The sequence below is a fragment of the Salmo salar genome, chromosome 04 (genome assembly GCF_965601325.2).
Source record: "Salmo salar chromosome 04, fSalSal1, whole genome shotgun sequence".
Classification (NCBI taxonomy): Eukaryota; Metazoa; Chordata; class Actinopteri; order Salmoniformes; family Salmonidae; genus Salmo; species Salmo salar.
Genome location: NC_138294.1, coordinates 4,495,750 through 4,512,207, shown reverse-complemented (window position 1 = coordinate 4,512,207; position 16,458 = coordinate 4,495,750). Strand labels below are relative to the sequence as shown.

At 51.8% G+C, this 16,458-nt stretch overlaps 1 protein-coding gene and 1 long non-coding RNA gene across 4 annotated transcripts in view; both read left to right on the top strand.

Moving 5' to 3' along the window:
- Positions 1–5,980, top strand: part of ncapg (non-SMC condensin I complex, subunit G) — a 76,059-nt gene extending 70,079 nt beyond the window's left edge. For all 3 annotated transcript variants that reach the window (XM_082973774.1, NM_001173579.1, XM_082973775.1), the window contains 4 exon segments: positions 347–467; positions 5,181–5,228; positions 5,347–5,410; positions 5,662–5,980. In XM_082973774.1, coding sequence (XP_082829900.1) covers positions 347–467; positions 5,181–5,228; positions 5,347–5,410; positions 5,662–5,788 — 360 coding nt within the window. In that variant the 3' untranslated portion in view covers positions 5,789–5,980.
- On the top strand, positions 478–2,877 carry LOC145878583 (uncharacterized). Its single transcript, XR_014392020.1, has 2 exons — positions 478–1,757; positions 2,162–2,877. It is a non-coding gene; the product is annotated as an uncharacterized LOC145878583 (long non-coding RNA).
- Positions 5,981–16,458: the final 10,478 nt, after the last annotated feature.

Sequence of the window (16,458 nt, the reverse complement as noted above, 5' to 3'; positions counted from 1 at the left end):
ACTGACGACCAGAGACCTGGTGACCCCGTTACACAGGTACAGTACTGACGACGAGAGACCTGGTGACCCCGTTACACAGGTACAGTACTGACGACGAGAGACCTGGTGACCCCGTTACACAGGTACAGTACTGACAACGAGAGACCTGGTGACCCCGTTACACAGGTACAGTACTGACGACGAGAGACCTGGTGACCCCGTTACACAGGTACAGTACTGACGACGAGAGACCTGGTGACCCCGTTACACAGGTACAGTACTGACGACGAGAGACCTGGTGACCCCGTTACTATACATGTAGTGACCCTTTTACCTGGTGACACCAAACGAACCCATGTCTGTGTAGGAGGTGAAGGATCGCATCGCTCTGCGTGCTGTGGAGAAGCTGATTGGACAGCTGCAGGACTCCAACAGCCAACCAGATCTCAGCACTACGACACTACAGCCGGTAGATGTCAACACTGAGGGTAAAGAGAGAGAGGAGAGACTACTACTGAGGGTAGAGAGAGAGAGAGGAGACTACTACTGAGGGTAGAGAGAGAGAGGAGACTACTACTGAGGGTAGAGAGAGAGAGGAGACTACTACTGAGGGTAGAGAGAGAGGAGACTACTACTGAGGGTAGAGGAGAGAGAGGAGACTACTACTGAGGGTAGAGAGAGAGAGAGGAGACTACTACTGAGGGTAGAGGGAGAGGAGACTACTACTGAGGGTAGAGAGAGAGAGGAGACTACTACTGAGGGTAGAGAGAGAGAGAGGAGACTACTACTGAGGGTAGAGAGAGAGAGAGGAGACTACTACTGAGGGTAGAGAGAGAGAGGAGACTACTACTGAGGGTAGAGAGAGAGGGGAGACTACTACTGAGGGTAGAGAGAGAGAGGAGACTACTACTGAGGGTAGAGAGAGAGAGGAGACTACTACTGAGGGTAGAGAGAGAGAGAGGAGACTACTACTGAGGGTAGAGAGAGAGAGGAGACTACTACTGAGGGTAGAGAGAGAGAGAGGAGACTACTACTGAGGGTAGAGAGAGAGAGAGGAGACTACTACTGAGGGTAGAGAGAGAGAGAGGAGACTACTACTGAGGGTAGAGAGAGAGAGAGGAGACTACTACTGAGGGTAGAGAGAGAGGAGACTACTACTGAGGGTAGAGAGAGAGAGAGGAGACTACTACTGAGGGTAGAGAGAGAGAGGAGACTACTACTGAGGGTAGAGAGAGAGAGGAGACTACTACTGAGGGTAGAGAGAGAGAGAGGAGACTACTACTGAGGGTAGAGAGAGAGAGAGAGGAGACTACTACTGAGGGTAGAGAGAGAGAGGAGACTACTACTGAGGGTAGAGAGAGAGAGGAGACTACTACTGAGGGTAGAGAGAGAGAGGAGACTACTACTGAGGGTAGAGAGAGAGAGAGGAGACTACTACTGAGGGTAGAGAGAGAGAGAGGAGACTACTACTGAGGGTAGAGAGAGAGAGAGGAGACTACTACTGAGGGTAGAGAGAGAGAGAGAGACTACTACTGAGGGTAGAGAGAGAGAGGAGACTACTACTGAGGGTAGAGAGAGAGAGAGGAGACTACTACTGAGGGTAGAGAGAGAGAGGAGACTACTACTGAGGGTAGAGAGAGAGAGAGGAGACTACTACTGAGGGTAGAGAGAGAGAGGAGACTACTACTGAGGGTAGAGAGAGAGGAGACTACTACTGAGGGTAGAGAGAGAGAGGAGACTACTACTGAGGGTAGAGAGAGAGGAGACTACTACTGAGGGTAGAGAGAGAGGAGACTACTACTGAGGGTAGAGAGAGAGAGGAGACTACTACTGAGGGTAGAGAGAGAGAGGAGACTACTACTGAGGGTAGAGAGAGAGAGAGGAGACTACTACTGAGGGTAGAGGAGAGAGAGGAGACTACTACTGAGGGTAGAGAGAGAGAGAGGAGACTACTACTGAGGGTAGAGAGAGAGAGAGGAGACTACTACTGAGGGTAGAGAGAGAGAGAGGAGACTACTACTGAGGGTAGAGAGAGAGAGGAGACTACTACTGAGGGTAGAGAGAGAGAGGGAGACTACTACTGAGGGTAGAGAGAGAGAGAGGAGACTACTACTGAGGGTAGAGAGAGAGAGGAGACTACTACTGAGGGTAGAGAGAGAGAGGAGACTACTACTGAGGGTAGAGAGAGAGAGAGGAGACTACTACTGAGGGTAGAGAGAGAGAGAGAGGAGACTACTACTGAGGGTAGAGAGAGAGAGGAGACTACTACTGAGGGTAGAGAGAGAGAGGAGACTACTACTGAGGGTAGAGAGAGAGAGAGAGACTACTACTGAGGGTAGAGAGAGAGAGAGGAGACTACTACTGAGGGTAGAGAGAGAGGAGACTACTACTGAGGGTAGAGAGAGAGAGAGGAGACTACTACTGAGGGTAGAGAGAGAGAGAGGAGACTACTACTGAGGGTAGAGAGAGAGAGGAGACTACTACTGAGGGTAGAGAGAGAGAGAGGAGACTACTACTGAGGGTAGAGAGAGAGAGGGAGACTACTACTGAGGGTAGAGAGAGAGGAGACTACTACTGAGGGTAGAGAGAGAGAGGAGACTACTACTGAGGGTAGAGAGAGAGAGGAGACTACTACTGAGGGTAGAGAGAGAGAGGAGACTACTACTGAGGGTAGAGAGAGAGAGAGGAGACTACTACTGAGGGTAGAGAGAGAGAGAGGAGACTACTACTGAGGGTAGAGAGAGAGAGGAGACTACTACTGAGGGTAGAGAGAGAGAGGAGACTACTACTGAGGGTAGAGAGAGAGAGAGGAGACTACTACTGAGGGTAGAGAGAGAGGAGACTACTACTGAGGGTAGAGAGAGAGAGGAGACTACTACTGAGGGTAGAGAGAGAGAGGAGACTACTACTGAGGGTAGAGAGAGAGAGGAGACTACTACTGAGGGTAGAGAGAGAGGAGGAGACTACTACTGAGGGTAGAGAGAGAGAGGAGACTACTACTGAGGGTAGAGAGAGAGAGGAGACTACTACTGAGGGTAGAGAGAGAGAGAGGAGACTACTACTGAGGGTAGAGAGAGAGAGGAGACTACTACTGAGGGTAGAGAGAGAGAGGAGACTACTACTGAGGGTAGAGAGAGAGAGAGGAGACTACTACTGAGGGTAGAGAGAGAGAGGAGACTACTACTGAGGGTAGAGAGAGAGAGAGGAGACTACTACTGAGGGTAGAGAGAGAGAGAGGAGACTACTACTGAGGGTAGAGAGAGAGAGGAGACTACTACTGAGGGTAGAGAGAGAGAGGAGACTACTACTGAGGGTAGAGAGAGAGAGGAGACTACTACTGAGGGTAGAGAGGAGAGAGGAGACTACTACTGAGGGTAGAGAGAGAGAGAGGAGACTACTACTGAGGGTAGAGAGAGAGAGGAGACTACTACTGAGGGTAGAGAGAGAGAGGAGACTACTACTGAGGGTAGAGAGAGAGAGGGAGACTACTACTGAGGGTAGAGAGAGAGAGGAGACTACTACTGAGGGTAGAGAGAGAGAGAGGAGACTACTACTGAGGGTAGAGAGAGAGAGGAGACTACTACTGAGGGTAGAGAGAGAGAGAGGAGACTACTACTGAGGGTAGAGAGAGAGAGGAGACTACTACTGAGGGTAGAGAGAGAGAGGAGACTACTACTGAGGGTAGAGAGAGAGAGGAGACTACTACTGAGGGTAGAGAGAGAGAGGAGACTACTACTGAGGGTAGAGAGAGAGAGAGGAGACTACTACTGAGGGTAGAGAGAGAGAGGAGACTACTACTGAGGGTAGAGAGAGAGAGGAGACTACTACTGAGGGTAGAGAGAGAGAGGAGACTACTACTGAGGGTAGAGAGAGAGAGGGAGACTACTACTGAGGGTAGAGAGAGAGAGGAGACTACTACTGAGGGTAGAGAGAGAGAGAGGAGACTACTACTGAGGGTAGAGAGAGAGAGAGGAGACTACTACTGAGGGTAGAGAGAGAGAGGAGACTACTACTGAGGGTAGAGAGAGAGAGGGAGACTACTACTGAGGGTAGAGAGAGAGAGGAGACTACTACTGAGGGTAGAGAGAGAGAGAGAGGAGACTACTACTGAGGGTAGAGAGAGAGAGGAGACTACTACTGAGGGTAGAGAGAGAGAGGAGACTACTACTGAGGGTAGAGAGAGAGAGGAGACTACTACTGAGGGTAGAGAGAGAGAGAGAGACTACTACTGAGGGTAGAGAGAGAGAGGAGACTACTACTGAGGGTAGAGAGAGAGAGAGGAGACTACTACTGAGGGTAGAGAGAGAGAGGGAGACTACTACTGAGGGTAGAGAGAGAGAGAGGAGACTACTACTGAGGGTAGAGAGAGAGAGAGGAGACTACTACTGAGGGTAGAGAGAGAGAGGAGACTACTACTGAGGGTAGAGAGAGAGAGAGGAGACTACTACTGAGGGTAGAGAGAGAGAGGAGACTACTACTGAGGGTAGAGAGAGAGAGGAGACTACTACTGAGGGTAGAGAGAGAGGAGACTACTACTGAGGGTAGAGAGAGAGAGGAGACTACTACTGAGGGTAGAGAGAGAGAGGAGACTACTACTGAGGGTAGAGAGAGAGAGAGGAGACTACTACTGAGGGTAGAGAGAGAGAGGAGACTACTACTGAGGGTAGAGAGAGAGAGGAGACTACTACTGAGGGTAGAGAGAGAGAGGAGACTACTACTGAGGGTAGAGAGAGAGAGAGGAGACTACTACTGAGGGTAGAGAGAGAGAGAGGAGACTACTACTGAGGGTAGAGAGAGAGAGGAGACTACTACTGAGGGTAGAGAGAGAGAGAGGAGACTACTACTGAGGGTAGAGAGAGAGAGAGGAGACTACTACTGAGGGTAGAGAGAGAGAGGAGACTACTACTGAGGGTAGAGAGAGAGAGGAGACTACTACTGAGGGTAGAGAGAGAGAGGAGACTACTACTGAGGGTAGAGAGAGAGAGAGGAGACTACTACTGAGGGTAGAGAGAGAGAGAGGAGACTACTACTGAGGGTAGAGAGAGAGAGGAGACTACTACTGAGGGTAGAGAGAGAGAGGAGACTACTACTGAGGGTAGAGAGAGAGGGGAGACTACTACTGAGGGTAGAGAGAGAGAGAGGAGACTACTACTGAGGGTAGAGAGAGATGGATTGAACTCCTAATGTTTTCATCTCTTCAGATGCTGCCAACCAGGACGTGGACCAGTCTGCCAAGAGGCCCAGGAGAGGTATTACCCCAAGTTACACACCTCCTGCTAACCTCTGACAGGGAAGAGCAACACACATAGTTGATCCTGTGTGTGTGTGTGTGTGTGTGTGTGTGTGTGTGTGTGTGTGTGTGTGGAGGTCAGAGGAAACCCTCCAAAGGAGCCAAGAAGTCCAGCAGATCGGCAGAGTCCTCCGAGGAGAGGTGAGGAGGGGGGGAGAGGAGGGGGAGGGGGGGGGGGGGGGGGGGGGGGGTGTGAACATTGTACCATGATGTTTAATTGTCCCTGAATGTTGAAATGGATCCGTTCTGTATATCACCTTTAACTCCCCCTCCTCCTCTCCGTCTCCCTCCTCCTCTCCCTCCCTGCCCCTCCTCCCCCCTCTCCTCCTCCTCCCGCCCCCTCCTCCCCCGTCCGTCCCCTCCTCCTCTCTCCTCCTCCTCTCCCTCCATAGTGATGGGGAGAATGTTCCAGACTCGGTGCCGGTACCTCGTCCATCCCGCCGGGCCAAGACGGCAGCTTTGGACAAAACCAGACTGGACCTCAGTGCCCTGATCAACCAGGAGGCCGACACCTCGTAGAGTCCCAGGTCAGATAGGGTAGAGAGGTCAGAGGTCAGGAGGAGTGTAGCTGCCCAGTGGAATCACTAATGTATCAGAGAAGTGGACATGACAGGTCTCTCACCCTGTTGATCTACAAAAGGAATTCCTATCATCAACCTGAATTTAAAAAAATGTATTTTTATTGGATTAAATAAAATAAATTAAAATTCCTCTTCCCTGTTGTGTCTCTCTGCTGTAAATCTCCCTTTGTTATTGAACTCTGTATTCTTCCAGGAAGTCACATTGAGGTCAGGAGAACTCTGTATTCCTCCAGGAAGTCCCATTGAGGTCAGGAGAACTCTGTATTCCTCCAGGAAGTCCCATTGAGGTCAGGAGAACTCTGTATTCCTCCAGGAAGTCCCATTGAGGTCAGGAGAACTCTGTATTCCTCCAGGAAGTCCCATTGAGGTCAGGAGAACTCTGTATTCCTCCAGGAAGTCCCATTGAGGTCAGGAGAACTCTGTATTCCTCCAGGAAGTCCCATTGAGGTCAGGAGAACTCTGTATTCCTCCAGGAAGTCCCATTGAGGTCAGGAGAACTCTGTATTCCTCCAGGAAGTCCCATTGAGGTCAGGAGAACTCTGTATTCCTCCAGGAAGTCCCATTGAGGTCAGGAGAACTCTGTATTCCTCCAGGAAGTCCCATTGAGGTCAGGAGAACTCTGTATTCCTCCAGGAAGTCCCATTGAGGTCAGGAGAACTCTGTATTCCTCCAGGAAGTCCCATTGAGGTCAGGAGAACTCTGTATTCCTCCAGGAAGTCCCATTGAGGTCAGGAGAACTCTGTATTCCTCCAGGAAGTCCCATTGAGGTCAGGAGAACTCTGTATTCCTCCAGGAAGTCCCAATTGAGGTCTGGAGAACTCTGTATTCTTCCAGGAAGTCCCATTGAGGTCAGGAGAACTCTGTATTCTTCCAGGAAGTCCCATTGAGGTCAGGAGAACTCTGTATTCCTCCAGGAAGTCCCATTGAGGTCAGGAGAACTCTGTATTCCTCCAGGAAGTCCCAATTGAGGTCAGGAGAACTCTGTATTCCTCCAGGAAGTCCCAATTGAGGTCAGGAGAACTCTGTATTCCTCCAGGAAGTCCCAATTGAGGTCAGGAGAACTCTGTATTCTTCCAGGAAGTCCCATTGATGTCAGGAAAACTCTGTATTCTTCCAGGAAGTCCCATTGAGGTCAGGAGAACTCTGTATTTCTCCAGGAAGTCCCATTGAGGTCAGGAGAACTCCGTATTTCTCCAGGAAGTCACATTGAGGTCAGGAGAACTGGGGGGACGACTGGACGGTGTGTGGTACAGTACTGAGATGGTCATTATCACCGACCGCAACACATTGTTCCAGTTCCTGCCGGACTGCAGACGCGTGACCGATCTTACGTATCAGCCAATCACATCGTATGAAATAGCTATCGGATGATCTCCACTGAACAAAAATAAACGAAAGATTTCACTGAGTTACAGTTCATACGAGGAAATCAGTCAAATGAATTAGGTCCTAATCTATGGATTTCACATGACTGGGAATACAGATATCCCTCTGTTGGTCACAGACACCTTAAAAAAAGAGAGTAGGGGGTGTGGATCAGAAAACCAGTCAGTATCTGGTGTGACCACCACATGCCTAACGCAGCACGACGCATCTCCTTCACGTAGAGATGATCAGGCTGTGGATTGTTGTCCCACTTCCTCTTCAATGGCTGTGCGAAGTTGCTGGATATCGGCGGGAACTGGAACAAGCTGTCGTACACGTCGATCCAGAGCATCCCAAACATGCTCGATGGGGTGACATGTCGGGTTAGTATGCAGGCCATGGAAGCACTGGGACGTTTTCAGCTCCCAGTAATTGCGTCCAGATCCTTGCGACGTGGGGCCGTGCGTTATCCTGCTGAAACATGAGGTGATGAATGGTACGACAACGGGCCTCGGGATCATTAAAGTGAAGACTGTTGTTTTATCAAATCAATTCTCTGTAATTATTATTTACGCGATTTAAACTACTTCATCATGTAACTGTAATTAACTAGGAAGTCGGGGAACCAAGGAAAATATTCAGATTACAAAGTTATAATTTTCCTAATATAACTCTTCAGATATTTTAATATCTGATCGATTAGTCTTCTGATTAATGAATTATTATTTTACCTCACGTTAGTCTCCATTCCAAATGTCGTAAATTGTTGGTTATCTGCACGAACCCAGTCTTCACTATGAGTCATCCATACATCAATTGTGTCTTTTAAAATCATTTATTTATTATCTAACTAAATAAATCACAGAAATGCATAAACAGACAGTAGATATGGTTACAAGGAAATGATAGGGGAATGTGCCCTAGTGGGCTAAACCGGCATGGCAGACAGAGGGACTGAGAAGGGCGCGAAAGGTAAGAGACACTATAAAGTTGATAATTATAACCATTGAAATGCTAATCCTTTGCACATGAACGCTCACTCATTCGGGAATAATTGCAATAAATATATATATTTACGCTCAGTGTGTCGTCGTGATCTCTGCTGGAATCTTCTTTCTGCCCATCTTTCGTGGTTAGAATGGATAGTTCAGAGTAACATTCAGCCATGTCGTTATATAATAGATGTTTCGGCGGTCCTTGCATCCAATGGTACATAATTCCTAGCTGCAGACTAGTAATTTAGTATCGAAGAGTTGCTCTTATTCTGTCTGAATCGATAGTCTCAGAGTCTCTCCTCAAACCTTAGCTCCCTCGATGCTCGAGGTACGCGCGGTCTGTCGGGGAATTCCCCAGGTGGGGGGTTTATATCCAGAACAGCAGGAAAGAGACTGTCCCATGACGCCAGATCAATGTCTGTGCTCATTGGGCGGGCCTACGACTCAGTTAAACTCCTAAGGGAATTGGACTCTCCTTCATTAAACAGTTTAAAATCACATTAAATAATTTCACAAATAGTTTCATCTTTACTCATTCATTTTATACAATAATTAGATGCAAGCCTCACAACTGAGAGACTTGTATAAACAGAGTTATGGTAATGTGGCTGTATTGTTTCACAAACATTAAACGAAATGGACCGGGTCGGTCGTGGACTGGATTCTCCATCGACCGTGTAAAACATTCTCCAAAAACATGGACATTGTTCAGTTCTCAAATTCTGTGATGTATACCAAGTTCCTCTGTTCTACTGTGAAACCTCTCTCTCTCTATACTGCCTGGCCATGAGGAGAGAGACTCCTCTAGGAATTTACGACCTGCAATAACAGAGCCTGGGTGTAGGGGGAAGAGGGAGAGGGGGATGGTGCTCGCTATACCCAAAGAGGACCACGTCGTATTCATGACTTGACTAGTTAAATAAAGGCTACATCAATAAAATACAATTGTGTTTGTTGTCCGTAGCTTACGCCTGCCCCATATCATAACCCCACCTCCACCATGGGGCCCAATACCATAACCCCACCTCCACCATGGGGCCCATACCATAACCCCACCTCCACCATGGGGCCCCATACCATAACCCCACCTCCACCATGGGGCCCCATACCATAACCCCACCTCCACCATGGGGCCCCATACCATAACCCCACCTCCACCATGGGGCCCAATACCATAACCCCACCTCCACCATGGGGCCCAATACCATAACCCCACCTCCACCATGGGGCCCAATACCATAACCCCACCTCCACCATGGGGCCCCATACCATAACCCCACCTCCACCATGGGGCCCATACCATAACCCCACCTCCACCATGGGGCCCATACCATAACCCCACCTCCACCATGGGGCCCCATACCATAACCCCACCTCCACCATGGGGCCCATACCGTAACCCCACCTCCACCATGGGGCCCAATACCATAACCCCACCTCCACCATGGGGCCCATACCATAACCCCACCTCCACCATGGGGCCCATACCATAACCCCACCTCCACCATGGGGCCCAATACCATAACCCCACCTCCACCATGGGGCCCAATACCATAACCCCACCTCCACCATGGGGCCCATACCATAACCCCACCTCCACCATGGGGCCCATACCATAACCCCACCTCCACCATGGGGCCCATACCATAACCCCACCTCCACCATGGGGCCCAATACCATAACCCCACCTCCACCATGGGGCCCAATACCATAACCCCACCTCCACCATGGGGCCCAATACCATAACCCCACCTCCACCATGGGGCCCAATACCATAACCCCACCTCCACCATGGGGCCCAATACCATAACCCCACCTCCACCATGGGGCCCAATACCATAACCCCACCTCCACCATGGGGCCCCATACCATAACCCCACCTCCACCATGGGGCCCATACCATAACCCCACCTCCACCATGGGGCCCATACCATAACCCCACCTCCACCATGGGGCCCATACCATAACCCCACCTCCACCATGGGGCCCCATACCATAACCCCACCTCCACCATGGGGCCCATACCGTAACCCCACCTCCACCATGGGGCCCAATACCATAACCCCACCTCCACCATGGGGCCCATACCATAACCCCACCTCCACCATGGGGCCCATACCATAACCCCACCTCCACCATGGGGCCCAATACCATAACCCCACCTCCACCATGGGGCCCAATACCATAACCCCACCTCCACCATGGGGCCCCATACCATAACCCCACCTCCACCATGGGGCCCATACCATAACCCCACCTCCACCATGGGGCCCAATACCATAACCCCACCTCCACCATGGGGCCCATACCATAACCCCACCACCACCATGGGGCCCATACCATAACCCCACCTCCACCATGGGGCCCATACCATAACCCCACCTCCACCATGGGGCCCATACCATAACCCCACCTCCACCATGGGGCCCATACCATATCCCCACCTCCACCATGGGGCCCATACCATAACCCCACCTCCACCATGGGGCCCATACCATAACCCCACCTCCACCATGGGGCCCATACCATAACCCCACCTCCACCATGGGGCCCAATACCATAACCCCACCTCCACCATGGGGCCCAATACCATAACCCCACCTCCACCATGGGGCCCCATACCATAACCCCACCTCCACCATGGGCCCCATACCATAACCCCACCTCCACCATGGGGCCCAATACCATAACCCCACCTCCACCATGGGCCCCATACCATAACCCCACCTCCACCATGGGGCCCATACCATAACCCCACCTCCACCATGGGGCCCAATACCATAACCCCACCTCCACCATGGGGCCCAATACCATAACCCCACCTCCACCATGGGGCCCATACCATAACCCCACCTCCACCATGGGGCCCTCTGTTCACAACGTTGACATCAGCAAACTGCTCGCCCACACGACTCCATACACGCTGTCTGCCATCTGCCCTGCAGTTGAAACCGGGATTCATCCGTGAAGAGCACACTTCTCCAGCGTGCCAGTAGCCATCGAAGGTGAGCATTTTCCCCACTGAAGTCAGTTACGACGTCGAACTGCAGTCAGGTCAAGACCCTGGTGAGGACGACGAGCAACGCAGATGAGCTTCCCTGAGACGGTTTCTGACAGTTGGTGCAGAATTTCTTCAGTTGTGCAAAACCCACAGCTTCATCAGCTGTCTGGGTGGCTGGTTTCAGACGAGCCCGCAGGATGTGGAGGTCCTGGGCTGGCGTGGTTACACGCGGTCTGCGGTTTTGAGGCCGATTTCTCTAAAACGACGGAGGCGACTCGATGGTAGAGCAATTAACATGAAATTATCTGGCAACAGCTCTGGTGGACATTCCTGCAGTCGGCACGACAATTGCTCCCTCAAAACTTGAGATATCTGTGGCATTGTGCTGTGAGGCAAAACTGTACATTTTAGAGTGGCCTTTTATTGTCCCCCAGCACAAGGTGCACCTGTGTAATGATCATGCTGTTTAATCAGCTTCTTGATATTCCACGCCTGTCAAGTGGATGGATGATCAAAGGAGAAATGCTCACTAACAGGGATTGTAAACAATTATTTTGCACAAAACTTGAGAGAAATCTGCATACAGAAAATGTGTTTTTGCTTTGTCACTATGGGGTATTGTGATGTCACTATGGGGTATTGTGATGTCATTATGGGGTATTGTGATGTCATTATGGGCCATTGTGATGTCATTATGGGGTATTGTGTGTAGATTGCTGAGGTAAAAATAATTTAATCAATTTTAGAATAAGGCTGGAACGTAATAAAATATGGAAAAAGGGAAGGGGTCTGAATACTTTCTGACTGTGCTGCACAGTAATCTGATCTATTGAACATGTCAGCTAACCATATACGATATAGCCATCTGGTCTATTGAACATGTCAGCTAACCATATACGACATAGCCATCTGGTACCTGACTGCACAGTCGATGATGTGGTACGTAAACCGCCTAAGCAGTTTGGTGAGAGGGGGAGGAGAGGCTGGGTGAGAGGGGGTGAGGAGAGGCTGGGTGAGGAGAGGCTGGGTGAGAGGGGGTGAGGAGAGGCTGGGTGAGGGGGGGTGAGGAGAGGCTGGGTGAGGAGAGGCTGGGTGAGAGGGGGTGAGGAGAGGCTGGGTGAGGGGGGGCTGGGTGAGAGGGGGTGAGGAGAGGTTGGGTGAGGAGAGGCTGGGTGAGGAGAGGCTGGGTGAGGAGAGGCTGGGTGAGAGGGGGTGAGGAGAGGCTGGGTGAGAGGGGGTGAGGAGAGGCTGGGTGAGGAGAGGCTGGGTGAGAGGGGGTGAGGAGAGGCTGGGTGAGGGGGGGGGGCTGGGTGAGAGGGGGTGAGGAGAGGCTGGGTGAGGGGGGCTGAGGAGAGGCTGGGTCAGGGTGAGGAGAGGCTGGGTGGGGGGGAGAGGCTGGGTGAGAGGGGGTGAGGAGAGCTGGGTGAGGGGGTGAGAGGGGGTGAGGAGAGGCTGGGTGAGGGGGTGAGGAGAGGCTGGGTGAGAGGGGAGAGGAGAGGCTGGGTGAGTGGGGGTGAGGAGAGGCTGGGTGGGGGGGAGAGGCTGAGTGAGAGGGGGTGAGGAGAGGCTGGGCAGCTAGAAGACAGTTGGAGCCGCTGGGAGACCATCACACTACAGTAACATAACCAAGGTCTGTCATCAACATGTCAATAACAACAGATTTATATCAGGATGATCTGTCAGGGGGGGTGATAGAGGGAGGAGGGTAGTGGGGTGTACAGGGTTAATAACCTCTGGGGGGGGTACAGGGTTAATAACCTCTGGGGGGGTACAGGGTTAATAACCTCTGGGGGGGTACAGGGTTAATAACCTCTGGGGTGGGTAAAGGGTTAATAACCTCTGGGGGGGGTACAGGGTTAATAACCTCTGGGGGGGTACAGGGTTAATAACCTCTGGGGGGGTACAGGGTTAATAACCTCTGGGGGGGGTACAAGGTTAATAACCTCTGGGGGGGGGTACAGGGTTAATAACCTCTGGGGGGGGTACAAGGTTAATAACCTCTGGGGGGGGGGGGGGGTACAGGGTTAATAACCTCTGGGGGGGTACAGGGTTAATAACCTCTGGGGGGGTGTACAGGGTTAATAACCTCTGGGGGGGTACAGGGTTATTAACCTCTAGGGGGGGTACAGGGTTAATAACCTCTGGGGGGGTACAGGGTTAATAACCTCTGGGGGGGTACATGGTTAATAACCTCTGGGGGGGTACATGGTTAATAACCTCTGGGGGGGTACAGGGTTAATAACCTCTGGGGGGGGTACAGGGTTAATAACCTCTGGGGGGGTACAGGGTTAATAACCTCTGGGGGGGTACAGGGTTAATAACCTCTGGGGTGGGTATAGGGTTAATAACCTCTGGGGGGGTGTACAGGGTTAATAACCTCTGGGGGGGCACAGGGTTAATAACCTCGAGGGGTACAGTGTTAATAACCTCTGGGGTGTACAGGGTTAATAACCTTTAGGGGGGGTACAGGGTTATTAACCTCTAGGGGGGGTACAGGGTTAATAACCTCTGGGGGGGTACAGGGTTAATAACCTCTGGGGGGGTACAGGGTTAATAACCTCTGGGGGGGGTACAGGGTTAATAACCTCTGGGGGGGTACAGGGTTAATAACCTCTGGGGGGGTACAGGGTTAATAACCTCTGGGGGGGTACAGGGTTAATAACCTCTGGGGGGGTGTGGAGGGTTAATAACCTCTGGGGGGGTGTGGAGGGTTAATAACCTCTGGAGGGGTACAGGGTTAATAACCTCTGGGGGGGTTAACAGGGTTAATAACCTCTGGGGGGGTTGGGGTACAGGGTTAATAACCTCTGGGGGGGTACTGGGTTAATAACCTCTGGGGGGGGTGTACAGGGATAATAACCTCGGGGTGGTACAGGGTTAATAACCTCTGGGGGGTGTACAGGGTTAATAACCTCTGGGGGGGTACAGGGTTAATAACCTCTGGGGGGGTGTACAGAGGTTAATAACCTCTGGGGGGGCACAGGGTTAATAACCTCTGGGGGGGTACAGGGTTAATAACCTCTAGGGGGGGTACAGGGTTAATAACCTTTAGGGGGGGTACAGGGTTAATAACCTCTAGGGGGGGGGTACAGGGTTAATAACCTCTGGGGGGGTACAGGGTTAATAACCTCTGGGGGGGTGTACAGGGTTAATAACCTCTGGGGGGGTTGGGGTACAGGGTTAATAACCTCTGGGGGGGTACTGGGTTAATAACCTCTGGGGGGGGTACAGGGTTAATAACCTCTGGGGGGGTGTACAGGGTTAATAACCTCGGGGTGGTACAGGGTTAATAACCTCTGGGGGGGGGTACAGGGTTAATAACCTTTAGGGGGGGTACAGGGTTAATAACCTTTAGGGGGGGTACAGGGTTAATAACCTCTAGGGGGGGGTACAGGGTTAATAACCTCTGGGGGGGTACAGGGTTAATAACCTCTGGGGGGGTGTACAGGGTTAATAACCCCTGGGGGGGTGTACAGGGTTAATAACCCCTGGGGGGGTGTACAGGGTTAATAACCTCTGGGGGGGTGTACAGGGTTAATAACCTCTGGGGGGGGGGTGTACAGGGTTAATAACCTCTGGGGGGGGGGTGTACAGGGTTAATAACCTCTGGGGGGTGTACAGGGTTAATAACCTCTGGGGGGGTGTACAGGGTTAATAACCTCTGGGGGGGTGTACAGGGTTAATAACCTCTGGGGGGGTGTACAGGGTTAATAACCTCTGGGGGGGCACAGGGTTAATAACCTCTGGGGTGTACAGGGTTAATAACCTCTAGGGGGGGTACAGGGTTAATAACCTCTGGGGAGGTGTAAAGGGTTAATAACCTCGGGGTGGTTCAGGGTTAATAACCTCTGGGGGGCTGGGTACAGGGTTAATAACCTCTGGGGGGGTGTACAGGGTTAATAACCTCTGGGGGGGCACAGGGTTAATAACCTCTGGGGGGGTACAGGGTTAATAACCTCTGGGGGGGGGGGTACAGGGTTAATAACCTCTGGGGGGGGGGTACAGGGTTAATAACCTCTGGGGGTGGGTACAGGGTTAATAACCTCTGGGGGGGTACAGGGTTAATAACCTCTGGGGGGGTACAGGGTTAATAACCTCTGGGGGGGTACAGGGTTAATAACCTCTGGGGGGGTACAGGGTTAATAACCTCTGGGGGGGTACAGGGTTAATAACCTCTGGGGGGGTGTACAGGGTTAATAACCCCTGGGGGGGGTGTACAGGGTTAATAACCTCTGGGGGGGTGTACAGGGTTAATAACCTCTGGGGGTGTTTACAGGGTTAATAACCTCTGGGGGGGGTGTACAGGGTTAATAACCTCTGGGGGGGTACAGGGTTAATAACCTCTGGGGGGGAGTACAGGGTTAATAATCTCTGGGGGGGTGTACAGGGTTAATAACCTCTGGGGGGGTGAACAGGGTTAATAACCTCTGGGGCGGTGTACAGGGTTAATAACCCCTGGGGGGTGTACAGGGTTAATAACCTCTGGGGGGGTACAGGGTTAATAACCTCTGGGGGGGTACAGGGTTAATAATCTCTGGGGGGGTACAGGGTTAATAACCTCTGGGGGGGTACAGGGTTAATAACCTCTGGGGGGGTACAGGGTTAATAACCTCTGGGGGGGTACAGGGTTAATAACCTCTGGGGGGTGTACAGGGTTAATAACCTCTGGGGGGGTACAGGGTTAATAACCTCTGGGGGGGTACAGGGTTAATAACCTCTGGGGGGGTACAGGGTTAATAACCTCTGCGGGGTACAGGGTTAATAACCTCTGGGGGGGTACAGGGTTAATAACCTCTGGGGGGGTACAGGGTTAATAACCTCTGGGGGGTACAGGGTTAATAACCTCTGGGGGGGGGTACAGGGTTAATAACCTCTGGGGGGGTGTACAGGGTTAATAACCTCTGGGGGTACAGGGTTAATAACCTCTGGGGGGGTGTACAGGGTTAATAACCTCGGGGTGGTACAGGGTTAATAACCTCTGGGGGGGTGTACAGGGTTAATAACCTCTGGGGGGGTGGGCACAGGGTTAATAACCTCTGGGGGGGGTACAGGGTTAATAACCTCTGGGGGGGTACAGGGTTAATAACCTCTGGGGGGGGTACAGGGTTAATAACCTCTGGGGGGGGTACAGGGTTAATAACCTCTGGGGGGGTTACAGGGTTAATAACCTCTGGGGGGGGGGGTGGTAGTACAGGGTTAATAACCTCTGGGGGGGTTGGGGTACAGGGTTAATAACCTCTGGGGGGG